The 14497-nt window shown below is 34.4% G+C and overlaps 2 protein-coding genes across 2 annotated transcripts; one reads left to right on the top strand and one right to left on the bottom strand.

The window, feature by feature from the left end:
- The first annotated feature begins 4527 nt into the window (after positions 1-4527).
- LOC125187522 (F-box protein At2g26160-like) lies at positions 4528-6614 on the top strand. Its single transcript, XM_048084127.2, has 2 exons — positions 4528-4648; positions 5172-6614. The coding sequence occupies exon 2, from the start codon at positions 5192-5194 to the stop codon at positions 6305-6307; it is 1116 nt and encodes a 371-aa protein (XP_047940084.1). The 5' UTR covers positions 4528-4648; positions 5172-5191; the 3' UTR covers positions 6308-6614.
- A 2583-nt stretch (positions 6615-9197) lies between these two features.
- Positions 9198-13992, bottom strand: LOC125189189 (microtubule-associated protein 70-1-like). The gene is made up of 11 exons (XM_048086447.2): positions 13686-13992; positions 12300-12385; positions 11720-11785; positions 11450-11620; positions 11142-11312; positions 10880-11035; positions 10649-10795; positions 10460-10531; positions 9840-10373; positions 9545-9732; positions 9198-9440 (listed from the first exon to the last, which is right to left on the bottom strand). Exons 1-11 carry the CDS (start codon positions 13867-13869, stop codon positions 9422-9424), a joined length of 1794 nt encoding a protein of 597 aa, XP_047942404.1. The 5' UTR covers positions 13870-13992; the 3' UTR covers positions 9198-9421.
- Positions 13993-14497: the final 505 nt, after the last annotated feature.

The raw sequence follows: 14497 nt of genomic DNA, 5'->3' as shown, positions 1-14497 counted from the left end.
TAACATTACTTTCATGGGCACGTAAGTTGGGCTTCGGCCCATATTCGACTACCTTGAACATATTTATTCCATTTAATAATTGTTAAAATATCATAATTACAAGTATAACCTTTTGAATTTTGCAACATTATATTCTCCATATTCACAAAAAAATGTCAGATGTATCACTGCTTTATTAAGGAAAGAAACTTAGTAAAATAATTGAAAATCAATCAATATTGTAATTGCAAAAAAAATTATATTTTAAAAAATAACGCAAAGATTAGAAATCAGAGTAAATATGGTGCTGTTTGGGGCTATTAACCCTTTATTTTGGGCTAATATAAGAAAAATTAAAGGCATTCACAAACGCATTATGTTTTACTGAAATTTTATTTTGACTTTGAAAGTTCAAAATACATATATAATACTCCCTCCGTAGATTCACTTTTTTATATTGATTTTATAATAAAAATGTGGGTTAAATGAATTAATGGAACGTGAGACCTACTTACTATTTATAGGAAAAGTGAAGTGTGACTCTTATTATAGTACGGAGAGAGTAATTTACATTTGAATAAAATGATAAATTCAGTCCTAAGTTCTAACTGAATTGATACTATCAATAAATTAACAAAGAATACACCTCAACTATGGAAGTTTGGAACCGTGGCAGAACCAGTATACTAGTATAGTACCAATCAGTTAGCCTACAAATCGATTATCGGTTAACTAATCCAATCGACTAGTCTACTGAAATTGATGAATAAATACAATCTTCTTTTTTCTTTATCTTTAGGTGGGTACTCAAGTGGGACTGTCATCATGAATTGCGTTAAAAACATTGTTTGTAGTCTTCGTGATTGGCATCTCAGACTCTACAAGATATATAGCGAAGCAATTCACATTATTAACGTTGATAATTTTGATAAATTGTATGAACTGGTAGTTCGAAAGTAAGATGCACATGCAGTTAAAACTCAAGTTTTACATTTAACTAGTGTTACTTCCACGGCCCATTTTATTTTAACTTTGTAATTAGACAAAATTAATCAATTTCGAATTAAAATAATACAAGCACTGATCTTGATTGTTAGACCTTTTTTATAATTAAATCAATCGAATATATGGAACACATGTTACAAACTCCAACTTGGGCATACCCAAAGACACGGAGAATCCAGGCAAGCCCGAATCTCCAGATTTAACATCACCAAAGATTTTTGTTTTGGGCGGTGAGTGATCAGTTTGGAAGCCCGCTGGCATGAAAGTAGTATTCGCAAGGAATCCAACATTGAGTCGGACTTGGTTGACCATGACCTGGTCGATCATGCTAAAGACTGTGCCGTTTGACCAAGTGAAAGCACAACCTATTGAATAAGTGTCTTGGAGGCCTAGCCGAGCACAAGCTTGGATCGTCCCATCCATCTCCTTATTCTCGGGCTTCCTCCTTCCTCTACGTTCATCCATATGCATAACAGCATTAAAGTCTCCACTAACAAGATAGAGGCCGCCCTGCAATCAAAAGTTGACTAACAACTCCCACAGAGGTTGTCGTGTACCAGGTGAACGTAAGCCATAAACAATAGAAAATCGAAATTAATTTCTTGTTCGAGTGCACCATATTTTTGTGTAAATGGTCTGTTCTTCCACTTTCAGAACATCTAAATCCACCGCCTGAGGGTTCCAGATATGGAGCATTATACACGTGTTGTTTATATCAGCTAGTTTAAACTCAAACTTCCATGAGGGGAAGTATCTAGTAACAAACATCTTGACGTCGGTATCCTTCATCTTTGTCTCAATGAGACCCATAACATCAACTCGATTAGACTTAATAAAGTCCACAACAACAGGTTGTCTGCAGGGTTGTTGTAGTCCCGTTGCATTCCAAGTTGTCACCACCATTGAGACGGGTCAACGTGTAGCGATGACTCATCCAAAGGACGGGCTGAACATCACTTCTTCGAATGATTTTTCTTTCTCTCTTTCCCCGGATGAACATCAACTTTTGGACCACAGTTGGTAGACCGTTTTTCAGTGAATGTGTGTTGGCCAGGTCATGTTTTTGTCCAGGATCCCTTGGGAGTGCGCCACCTCCACTAGAAACAACAACCTTGCCCTTGTAGGAGCCAAGCCTTTTCGACTTACAACCCGAACCTTGTGCAACGACTGCTTGAAGAGATGGAAAGGCCCCCAAATTATTGCCAATTGATTGCAACTTCCCACACATGGAGCTTTAGAAGGTTGATTTATCGATCTAAGTACTGGTTGAACTAAACTTTAAAACACATTAAACACATAAACATTAACTACTTGAAATAAGCTTCTAAAACAAGACCAACAACAATAACTAAGAGAGAGAACGGTGCAAAAGAGAACAAGCAATTAGAGAAATAAATACTTTAACCCATGATGGACAAAAGATTTTAGCAATTAGAGAAATAAATACTTTGATCCATGATGGACAAAAGATCTTGGCAGCCATGAGTTTGAATTTGAAATCTCTCTTCTTAAGGAAGAGAGAAAAGTTTTCTAGAGAGAGAACTAATTAAAACTAAACTAAATTAAAGTGATAAATGGTTGTTGGAAAGTTAAAGTATGTAACGTCCCTAACCCAAATCATTTATCAGTTTGTATGATTATATAATTTCTAGTCATTAGATATTATTATTATTTATATTATAGCAAGTGAGTATTACACAAGAGGTATTTAATAAATTAGGAGATATCTTCTTATATAGTTAAAATGTATATATATATACACACATGTAATATTAGTAATTGTAAAGCATATAAATATAGTTATTTATTAAGACTTTATAACTAAATGAATGTAATAGAGAAATATAGTACATGCGTATACTTGTGTACGCATGGAAAAAGAGCCAAGTTTTAAAATACTACATACGTATATATTAATATGTATACGCATGGAAAAAGAGCCAAGTTTTAAAATACTACATGCATATATATATATATATATATATAAAGATGTGATCAAATGAAAGCTCTAAATATTGTATGAACTTTGAACTATTATCTGGACCATTAAAAAATATCAACAAATGACAAAATTATATCAATAGAAAATTTTAACACAATTTACTATATTTCTCTATTACTTTCATTTAGTTATAAAGTCTCAAGCGTCATATTCTGACAATAGGCCAATTAATTATTTAATTGAGCAAGTAAAATTTTGTTTGTAATAGCACGCATGCCACCATCTAATTAGAGATAATTAGAGATATTTAGTGGAACGCTATTTTAATTGGAATGTTATCTATTGTTTAATATTATTTTTTTATTAATGATTTCGGAGGGAAAATATTTAATGGTAAAGCACTTATTAATTATTTAAGCATTATTAGAATGGTTAAACAAAATTATAAGATATATTTATTATTGATTTAATTTATAATGAATGATATTGCTGTCACTAAAGGTTATTAGAAGAATGTCAAGAGCTACTAAATTTTCTATAAATATAAATTTCATTAGTGATTAATCACAAATTTTTTTTTTGTCTTATTTCAACTTTTATGTTTCTTTTTTGTCATTGTACTTTTCATGCTATTTATTTTACTTTATCTCAACAATTGTTTTTTCAACAACCCGTACACACATAACCAACTTGCACAAGGAACAACAAAAGAACACGTGAGAAGAAAATAAAAACAATAGAGTAAGTTAAATACGACTCTATGGTTCTATATTAATAGAGATATTTCTTTCCGGCACAAAGATTAAGAATAGTGTGTTAAGTGGACGGTGAATAAAATAAGAGAGATAAGAGATAGTAATAAAGTAAAATGTAGAATTACTTTTTGCCAAAATAAAAATGACTCAATTATGTTCAATTATGTTGGAACTTCCTAAAATAAAAAAAATTATTCTATTAATCTGGAATGGAGAGAGTACAATTTCTTCGTCTCGGCGAAGAACTATACCTACTAAGATAGAAGCATTTGAAATTAAAAAAGAAAAAACTTGGGTAGTACTGATGCATTTAAAATATATTGCTAATATCTAAACTCCAATATTTTTGTGAATTTTGCATTCCATATAATGATTTTGCTTTTTATTTCAGTTAATTACTTAACAGTGGGCAATTAGTTCAAGAAAAAAAAAATTTGGTCTGTGCATAGATGATGATACTAGTCTTATAAACTTATGACCAAATTCTCTATATTTAGGGGAATTATGAGAATATAAATTTCGGTGTTAAAATGACAACACCTTTTAAAGTGACAATATGACACCACATATTCAGCAATATTATAAACACTATACAGATTGTTGTATAGTGTGTTGGATACTGTTGGCCAAGAAAAAATTGTTGTATACAATGTTGTATATTGCTGACCGAGATTTTTACATTTATGAATTGTTGTATAGTGTATTGAATATTGTTGTATAGTGTATTAGATATTGCTAGCCGAGAAAATTTACTCTTTGGCTAAGAACGGTGAAAATATGATAATATTATTTTAAGAGAGGTTGCCGCGTAAATCTCAGTAAAAAAAATGTGCTTAACCATGTTTTATAACAAAAGGAAATTAAGAAATTGCAGTATTGGATAACAGCTACAGATTCCAGATTAGCATTAGCGTATCTCATTCTATCCTTCTCCGCCAGAAATTGTGTCGTGCTGTTTATAATTCTGGTAAATTTGATTCAATCTTCACCTTTTGGACCCAATTTTTATGCGGCGTTGATTCCTTATGTGAAAATTTGATTTCGTGTTCGATTAATTAGCTAATGCCATCTTATGTAATGCTAAATTGCGATTATTTGCGCCGAGGATTGAATTTGCTTTCTGATAATTAAGTCCCTTTCTATTGGATATAAATTGATCTGGTTTCTCTAAGAGCCGAATTGACTGCCGACATTTTTGATGGCAATATCGTTGATTTGTAATTGTAATTTGCAATGCAGGGGAAGAAATAGGAGTATCTAATTTAGGAGTGTAGTCACAGTTATTTTTGAATTATTTACACTTGAAGGAAAGTTGGATTCATGTTTAAGTTGTTGATTTTATGCTGCACACAAGTCTAGGTTTCATTAGATTCTTCACCTCTTACATTCGATGCCCCTTTTTGGATGGATCATTTTCAATGCATCTCACTTTTTTTTTGCTGCATTCACATGAGTATTTGTTAAAAATTACTAATAAGTATCTGAATCAGGTCATGTGGAAAGATCAATAATGGCTGATTGGTCCAAACTTCCATATGATATCATCCACAAGGTGGCTGGACGTTTATCAGTGATTCAAGATTTCCTTGCATTTTCTGCTGTTTGTTGCTCGTGGCGATCGGTTTATTTGGCTAAGGAATGGAATCCAGGTCCTCAGGTTCCGGTATTAATGTTCTCATACACTGAAAACAGTAGCATAATAAGTTTCTTAAGCTTGTATACAAATAAGGTTTCTAACTCGGAGCTGCCTGAGGCTTGTGGTAGGCGGTGCTGGGGTTCTTCTTCAGGGTGGCTTGTAACTACAGGAAATGATCTTGAAATCCAGCTTCTAAATCCCTTTACTCATATCTCTTATAAACTCCCTCCTAAGTCCTCACTACAAATCAGTTTTGGTGATTTTCTGAGTTGGTATGATATCATAGAGAGAGCCTTCGTCTTTAGGAATCCGTGCACTTCCGATGCTAATGAGGACTTGGTGGTTATGATAATTTATGGCACTTTGAAGCAGTTAGCATTTTGTAGACCCGGCTACTGTTCTTGGAGATGTGTCAAAGATAAAACTCATTCCGAGTTTATAGATGTTACGTGTGTGAAAGATCAAATCTTTGCTCTCTCCTTTATGGGATCTCTTGTCCTCATTGACATTGATAACATAACCGTTTCTGCTATAAGTGGGCAAGACCCTCCGAGGAATGTTGCCTTATCACTTCTTATTGGGGGCTCGGAGCGAATATCCTTGGTCGAATCATCTGGAGATCTCTGGATGGTTTACCAAAATCGTGGGGGTAATCCGTGGAGGTCTTACATAGAGTCAACTGTGTTTCTGGTCTACAATTTCGATTTTGACAACAAGCAGTGGGTCAGGTTGAGCAGCTTGGGAAGTCGCACAATTTTTGTTGGTGATAATACCTGTATTGCTGTATGTACAGCCCGCTATTTGAACTGCGAAAGTAACAGCGTGTATTTTGTAGCATCGAAGAAGGATAAAGGGTGGCCGAAGAGGGTGACTCGTGTCAATGTGGGTGTGTATAGCTTGAGGAGTGGTTACTCAGGACCCCTCTGCATAGGCACTGATACTCAGAAGCACTTTTCTTTCCCAATTTGGGTGATGCCTACCTTGCGCTAGAGCGAGCTTGATTTCTTTCGTCGTGTTCAATCAAAGGATCATAGAAGCTTTTGAAGGTTGCTGCTATGGTAGATTTTGTCTAAGCATGATGAGGCTGAATTGTGAGATATGTGTGCTCAACTGCTCATGTATGGATTTGATTCTGCCCTGATTCTCTGAAATAAGTGTGATATTCAAGATTCAAGATGAATGCATTGTTTAAACGAGGAATTTTGAATAACAATGTATGGAATTGAAACTGTATTTCTTTTTAAAAGTGTTAGTCATAAGCAACTGAAGCATGCCGAATCACCGGAGTTTAAATTTACGGCAATATTCTTGAAACGGATCAATCCAGCTATTAGCTTTTAAAAATGGGTCACTTTTTTGCTTCTGAGATTGGTTGTTACACTTTCTGACAATGTGTAACTAAACTAATTACGCATTCTCAAATTCGAAATCAAGTAAAATATTCTCAAATTCGAAATCAAGTAAAATAGTGTGATATTTATTTTATCATATCTAATTTATGTTTTAATCTTGTAGATACTATTGTCTAATACTTTCTCTGTCTCACTCTAAATGAGCTTTCATTTTCGACTATTTTATATAGCGTTGTTTTGTGAGTTAATTAGAGAAATGATAAAATAAGAGGGTGAGAAAAAGTGATAAAATAAGAGTGAAAAAAAGTAAAGAGAGTTTTTATTTTTTTAAGAATCAATGAATGGAATATAAAGACGCAAATAAAGTACAAGTAAGACTCTGACATACTCTAGGGATACATGCCGACTAGCCAAGACTAGCAGACCGATTTGGGGGTGGGGAGTAACTCTAGGGGGAAAAGGTCCCTCAGGGAGGTATTACATATAACCAACATAACCGCATCATAGAACACGATGATCTTAAACTCCAACACAAAAACCTAAGTATTGGGTTCTCCTTTCCGAAAATAACCGCATCATACTACTACTACTTTCTAGTTCTTTGTAATATGATAACATCTACACAGGGATGGACTTCAAAAATATCACATTTTAAAAATTCACAACATCATTCTTCCAACCACATGTTGCCATGTGGCATTTATAAGCAACAAAACAACATTATTAAGCAACAAACTTAGTGGATGACTTAGATAATCAGATTGCATAAAAAACCGTTTATGTTGCATTAAATGCATTTTGTTTTGCATTTTAGTCTGTAATACAAAATAAAGTGCATTTAATGCAAAATAAACTGTATTTTATGCAATATGAGATAATTCTTTTGTTTCATCCTTTATCATCCTTTCTTGCTTAATTATGTTGTTATGTTGCATCTACGTGCCACGTGGCAATATGTGGTTGGAAGGATGTTGTGATATGAAAGGAAACTAGTGCTCCCCCATCTATACATCTTCAAATTTTCAATTGCTTATGTTGTCATTTATAATGGTGTGAATTAGTGCGGATAAAATGGAGTAAATGGCTAATAGTAGTAGTTTATGAATGATAAAAAACAAATGTTTAGGTCATAAATTATAGCTAATCTTCCCTATGAAAGAGAAAAGCTGGAATACTATTCATCTCCATATTTTTTATATATACCTTTTGGCTTTTGCATTATTTTTAGATTACAAATCAATAGGTACAGAGGAAATGTTAAGGTCATAGACTATAGCTAAATTTCCCTATGAAAGAGAAAAGCTGGAATACTATTAATCTCCATATTTTTTATATATACCTTTTGCATTATTTTTAGATTACAAATCAATAGATGTTCATAGAGGTTTTTGGAATGAGGCACCATATAATTTTTTGTGTTTAACCTTTTGAATTATATTTTGCTTAACTACTCATCTTTAAATAAAATATTATAAATTCACTATTTGTACTTGTACGGGAGTGTTATATTGCTAACTCAATATCTAATTGCTAACTACAACTAAATAATAGCCATTAGATATTCACATTAAGGGCCTAGATCATCAACCACGAAATGTCAATACGATCAACAAAAAGCGTCAATAAAGCCATAGGATTAATTCCATAAAATATCAATAGGGGTATTAATGTCAATTAACTACATGTTTAGTTATAACTAACTTTTAAAAGAAATCCCAAAACGTTAAATTCATATAACATATATCAAATTAAAGATAATTTTATAAGGATTCTAACGATATCATACATGCATATATTCCGACGTCAAAATTTGAAAAAAAATTCAACATTTTTTCAATTTTTTCGTAAAGCAGAAATGTCAACATACTATATAAAATATGTCAATATAATACATGTAGAATGTCAATATAAGCAATGTGTTAACATTCTTAAAGCATTGTGTTGACATTCTCAAAGCATTGTGTTGATATTTCCGAAACACTATATTGACATTTTCATCTAAAACTCTAATTTGGCGGTTTTTTTTTATCTTTTTTTATTTTATTAATAGAAACAAAAATTACACGTGGCAAATTGTAGACCACACGTTTTCTAAAATTCTATGGTCTTAAATTAGTTGTAGTTAGCAATTAAGTGATGAGTTAGCAATTGATCACTCCTCCGCACTTGTATATGGAAAATGAATTCGTATAAGTTTGCTTTCTATACCTCTATGTATCTATCTAATTTGGCTCAAACAAAGAGAAAGCTCAGTTATAGTTGAACAACTGAAAAAGAAACACAATTCAGCAAGATAGGAACGAAGGAAGTAGCAAACAAATGTGGCATTCTTTTCAAATAATTTGTTTAATAAAAAATGGGAGTATTTATTTTATTTTGACATATATTTTGTACGAATTCTTTTTCATTTGCTTGCCAATGAATGTTTTCATTCTATGAAAATATGATTTTCTCATTCCCAGTCCAATTATTAGACCAAATTATACAGTCTTAAATAGAAGTGATACGGTGTGGAAACATATGCAAAATCAATAAAATATCATGGTTGAAGATACCCCAAAACAACAACTCCATTTACAAATTTGCATTGCAGTAGCAGCTCTCAAATCATAAAATATACATTCCTAAAATCAGACATTTGGCAAACAAGATATACAAAATTATACTACTAATATGTAGGAACACTATATAAGCTCTATGCTTACAAAACTACAATACTTGCCTCCAATAAACACAGCAACCAACATTCACTCTAAGGGTGGCGTCCGTTCCTGAAAAATTCATCACCAAACTGTTACACTATTGCTCGAATACATCAACCTGATTGAATTCTTGCTGCCAACCAAGTTTTCAAAAATGATTGGCAAGCCCGTACCTCATGGAATGCGTATGAGACCCAACAACGGCTCCTCTTGTAGCGCTAGGGCGTCGGTTCCTTTGGTCTTGTTGTGTGCCAGTGCGTACAGCAGCGACTTCCTTCTCCATGGCAGCTACTTCTCTCCGCATCTTCTTGGCCTCGACTTCCATTGCCTTGTTCAACATTTCAACCTTTTTGGCCAACATCTGATCATGGGAAAAAACAGTTCAGAGAGAGTGGGTAGGCAGGGGATGGGGTGGGATGGGGTGCGGTGCAGGGTGTAATAAAACCAGTAATTTAGCGATCACCAGACCTCAATGGCATCATCTTTGTCCTTGAGGCTTTGATCTTTCTCATGGCAAAATTTCCGCAGCGTAATAACCTCTTTCTGCAGCATATCATATAGCATCCCAGAAACACAGTCTTCATATCCATTTGCCAGCTTTTCAGTTAAGATAACTCCATTCCCATTCTCACAAGGATGGGTTGTTCCATTGTTTGGTGGGGTGTCTTTTCCGTTGGTAAGTCGACTGTCTTTCTCGTTCACATCCATTACCCTCCTATCACCATTGGATAGCTCACCATCACTTTCAAATGAACTTGATGAATCTCTTTCCAGCTTTAACAGTGAACTCGCATTAATGATCCGGGATGACGCTGATAAGCCCCCTTTTCTAGACAGAATTCCATTTGATGATGGTCTCGATAAGTTCTCAGATCCACCAAGTGATTGCCTGCGCAAAGCTCCATTGCTCGTACTTCTTCCTTGTGATGCAGCACGATTTATACCATTTGGATGCCCTTTAAGCCTTTCCTCCAAAACTTTAAAGCGTAAATGGTATTTTTCCTGGTAGCATATGAAGAAGATCGAGATCAGATCAATTCACAAATTATCGCAGCAGAATGAACAAGGAGTATGGGTGGTATATTCACCTTCAGTTGCGCTTCCGCCTTAGCAGCACGCTCCGCAATAGCCAGCTTATCTTTCAGCTGCTGCATTTCTCCCTGTTTCAGTCCCATTAAGTCCAAATTAATTAATGTATGCTACTAGCATGCTATTCAACATGATTAATCAGCTAAATCACTTAATCTAAGCATTATAATGAGGTAATGCAGGGGAACCTGATAGAATTTTCTTTCTTCAAGCCACTGCTTCACTGGCATTACTTTGTCACTTGCATCTTTCCAATCGTTAGCAACAACAACAGCTACACGGTTTGCTGATACCTTAGCGCGTGCTAGTTCACGGTCTAGGATTCTTTTTTCTTCCTGTTTAAGCTAGGCAATTAGCAACACCTCAAGAAAAATACAACAGGCCACAGGCTAAAATGAATCGAACTAATTGTTACATACATTTATCTCTTGCACTTTTTTCTGGTATTCACGTACAGCGTTGGCAGCAGCACCCCCAGCCAAAACAGCCTCCTCAAGCTCACGAACGGTTTGTGTCAGCTTCTCGACCTCAGAAACCTTTTGTCTGTGCATTTTGTCCAATATTCTATTCTCTTCCTGATGTGATATCATAAGCGTATGTATCAGAAATCAAAACCAGAACCTAATATCATACCTTTACTAGAAAATATGTAAAACATAAAATGGTATAAAATAGAAAAACCTGGCATATCTCAATCTGTTTACCCAAATCCTGGTTTTTGTTCTGCAAATCATCAACCATGGATGCTTTTGCTAGAGCAATTTGAACAGTACGTTCTGCTTCTAACAGAGCAGCCTCTTTTGATTTAGTAAGCCGATCAAGAGCTCTGTTGTCCTCCTGTAGCTTTGCTACCTAATAAACGCAACATTTAGTATTTTTAGTCAGAGACCTTTATAGCTCAATCTTAACATACAGCAGTAAGGTTCATCTGCGGAGTAATAATTAGAATACTAAATGCTAGAGGAACTCAAAGTGACCCAGCCGAGTACCTCAATTCTGGTAAGCTTTAACTCGGCCTCCAGAGGTGCGATGATTGCTTCAATGGGAGGCATCTCGTCATCTTTCTGTGCCGCATGCACTCTTCGAAGTGTGGCTTCTGCAGCAAATTGAGCAGCCAAAGCAGCTTTTTTCTCCTCATTTATTTTCTTGATTTCTAGATTCTGAAATTCACAAGGAATAATATAACCTTATATTAAATGGACGTTATAATTTAATGTTTCAAGAAGTTAATACTGAAAATTCAGAAACTGTTGTCATACCTTGCTTTCAAGTTGCAATTCTGCAGCTTTTAACTTTGCATCTACTTTCTTAAGCTCTTCAGTTAGCTACAGAAACACCATAAGGTTTTATCAGACCATCCCTCAAAAAAAGAAGCGTATTATTTATGTTCTTGAAAAAAATCAGAACACCACACCACATATAGTGTAAAGAGTAAAAGAACAAAAGAACAACAGTCAGGGGGAAAACCCAGTAGTAATAACTAATGAGTGCAAAATAGTTATCCTGAGAAAAACTGCTAGAGGTTGTTCTTGAATATTCTGTTTCGAGAATCAATCAATCAATCCCGAGCAACCTTCCGCTACACCAACAATATGTTGCACAGTAAATGACAATGACAAGATACAGCCCAATCAACTGTTTAACCAGTGAACAAAAGCTTCAATTACATCCACTTCCTCCCTTGTGATCCAAGCATACAAGTTCCACCCACATGCTACCTCCAAGATATTATTCAGAAAAAAACAATTCCAGAGTGTATCTTTCATATATAACGTTGGTGGACCTCTTAGCATGTGGCCAGAATATACGAAAACTTCAACATTATATATGTAAGAGTACCTCTTCGACTGCCTTCTCCTTGAGGCGTTCTGAATACTTTAATGCTTTGATTTCTGCATGTGCCTCTCCCAATTCACGGTCCTTCTCTGAGTATTGCAGTATAATTTAATAAGAATTCCACAAACAAAGATATACTTGCTTTACCACTGAGCAAAACATATTCAAGCTGAATCACACTATCCTTAAATTAATAAAGATAAAGGCTATTTGCCTTATTCAAGCTTCAGAATCTTCACAAATAATTGAATAGCACAAACATCAAGTGTTTAACCTTTTCCAGCAATTTTACACCATACCAAATGCTAGTTATGTTTGGGATCATGTTTTCTGTTCATATGGAGGATAAAAATGACGGTGATATTGCCATCAGTGAAGTACTGGTGGTCCTCACCGCCTTCAATGAGAGGGCTGAAACGTGAAGCATATCATTGTTTCAAGCACATACGATTCAATCTAGAATCTACCAATTTATCACAAACAGCAATTTTAGATCATATATTTTCAGACCTGCAGCACACACCCTATGCAAATTGCAAAAACACCGCAATTATATCATCAATCCTATAAAGACAATAGCAGCCACATATTTACAACAAATCTAAATCGGAAATCTTAAAATCTCACTTCGAATGCTGCTCGAAATCCATACTTGGACAGACCAAGGACCACAACTAAGTGGAGAGAAGATGAGCCAATAAAGCCAAACAATGTGTTTCTTATTCAAAAAAAATGAAAGAGGCTCAATAAAGTGTGCAGTGCAATATCATTAATATTGAAATGATACAAAAATACAAATCTGATGAATCCCATAAGCAACATGCAGTGGGGACTAGAGAATTGACTTTACGTTCACTCATTCAGAGCAAAAGGTCCACTGCCCACACAACCACATGCTGCACCCGTTTCTTTTTCTTTTTCCTTTCTATTCCTATCTTTAGCTATACGTAACAACAGTCACAATCTGTATTTTTATACTTAAAAAGCTTTAAATATTGGACTTCAAATAAAAAAACATTAGACAAAATGAACTTGTAACCATTCAAATGATCTTGATAAAACAAAAAAATGAGATTAAAGATGTTGTTTCAGGGGCTAAATCAGGGGGGAAAGAATAGCCCTTTCATATGAAGAAAACATCATTTTTTAATAGAAATATGCAGATCGCACATTTCAACATTCATAGCTCTCATAATTACTTGTATATCTTATTTTAAAATTAATACATTCTGTTTAAAATTACCGGCGACCACAAATTCATCTTATAGATAATCTATTGTATGATTAAAATCAGAAGTTATCATCAAAAAATGGAAGGATTTAGAAATCAGTGAATTAGAAATAAAATGGAGATTTAGCGAAAATCGAAAGTTGAAAATGATGACAAACCTCGAAGTTCGTTTTCGAGACGAGTGAGCTCGACGCGCACCGGATCGGAGCCATGCAATAGAGTAATGATGTCGTCGGAGTCGGAGCCAGCTCGGGAGATGGCAGCGGCTGGCTTCTTCTTAGCCTTGAAGGAGGCCGACGAGGTGAGAGCTTCTCCATTGACGCAATTTTGATAGCTCCCCATATGTTAATCAGAAATTGAAAATCAATTGGAATCGGAGAACAACAATTTGTATTGTATTTGTTGTATTTGCAGAGAGAAGAGTAAGAATTTGATTTTGGTGTAGAGAGAGAAATTGAAGGATGGGTTTGAATTGATTGTGGGGTTTATATAGATCATAAGGACGCAGTTTAGGCGGGGTTTAATATGCAATTAAGACGCCATTTCTATCTTCTCCGCTGGCCCACAATCATTTACACATTTCGCTTCATTTTTGTAACCAGTTTTTTTTAAGTAAAAGTTTAGAGGAGGATGCATATCTTATCAAAATTCAAATCGTATATTGTATCAATAATTCGCTATAAAAAATTATACATTTACTTTATGGAAATCTTCAGTTCACCGTTATTCGATAGCTGAATTCTTTTTTTTTTTATATTACATTTATTTTTAATGTTACTGTCAAATGAATGGAGGTTGATATTTATATAACAAAAATTTATTCTAGTTTAGAAAAGTTTTCAATACTTTAAACTAAAACTAAATGTATGATAAAATAAGAAATCATAAAAGTATCTAACATGCATGCTTTATTGTGTACGTATAAAACAAATGAAAGTACAAATAACAAATGTATATTCCTACTGATTGC

The sequence above is a fragment of the Salvia hispanica genome, chromosome 5, assembly GCF_029641045.1.
Source record: "Salvia hispanica isolate PSC_SH4W2 chromosome 5, Shi_PSC_v1, whole genome shotgun sequence".
Classification (NCBI taxonomy): Eukaryota; Viridiplantae; Streptophyta; class Magnoliopsida; order Lamiales; family Lamiaceae; genus Salvia; species Salvia hispanica.
The sequence above is the reverse complement of the archived record's forward strand: the minus strand, read 5'-3'. Positions and strand labels throughout refer to the sequence as shown.

Bases quoted from the DNA above. Each gene is read 5' to 3' on its own strand.
- LOC125189189 (XM_048086447.2), bottom strand. From the start codon at position 13,869: ATGGGGAGCTATCAAAATTGCGTCAATGGAGAAGCTCTCACCTCGTCG. The intron at 11,313-11,449 runs GTACTCGGCTGG...TGCGTTTATTAG, and splicing joins TAAAGCTTACCAGAATTGAG to GTAGCAAAGCTACAGGAGGA. The intron at 10,374-10,459 runs GTGAATATACCA...ATATGCTACCAG, and splicing joins AGGCGGAAGCGCAACTGAAG to GAAAAATACCATTTACGCTT.
- LOC125187522 (XM_048084127.2), top strand. From the start codon at position 5,192: ATGGCTGATTGGTCCAAACTTCCATATGATATCATCCACAAGGTGGCT.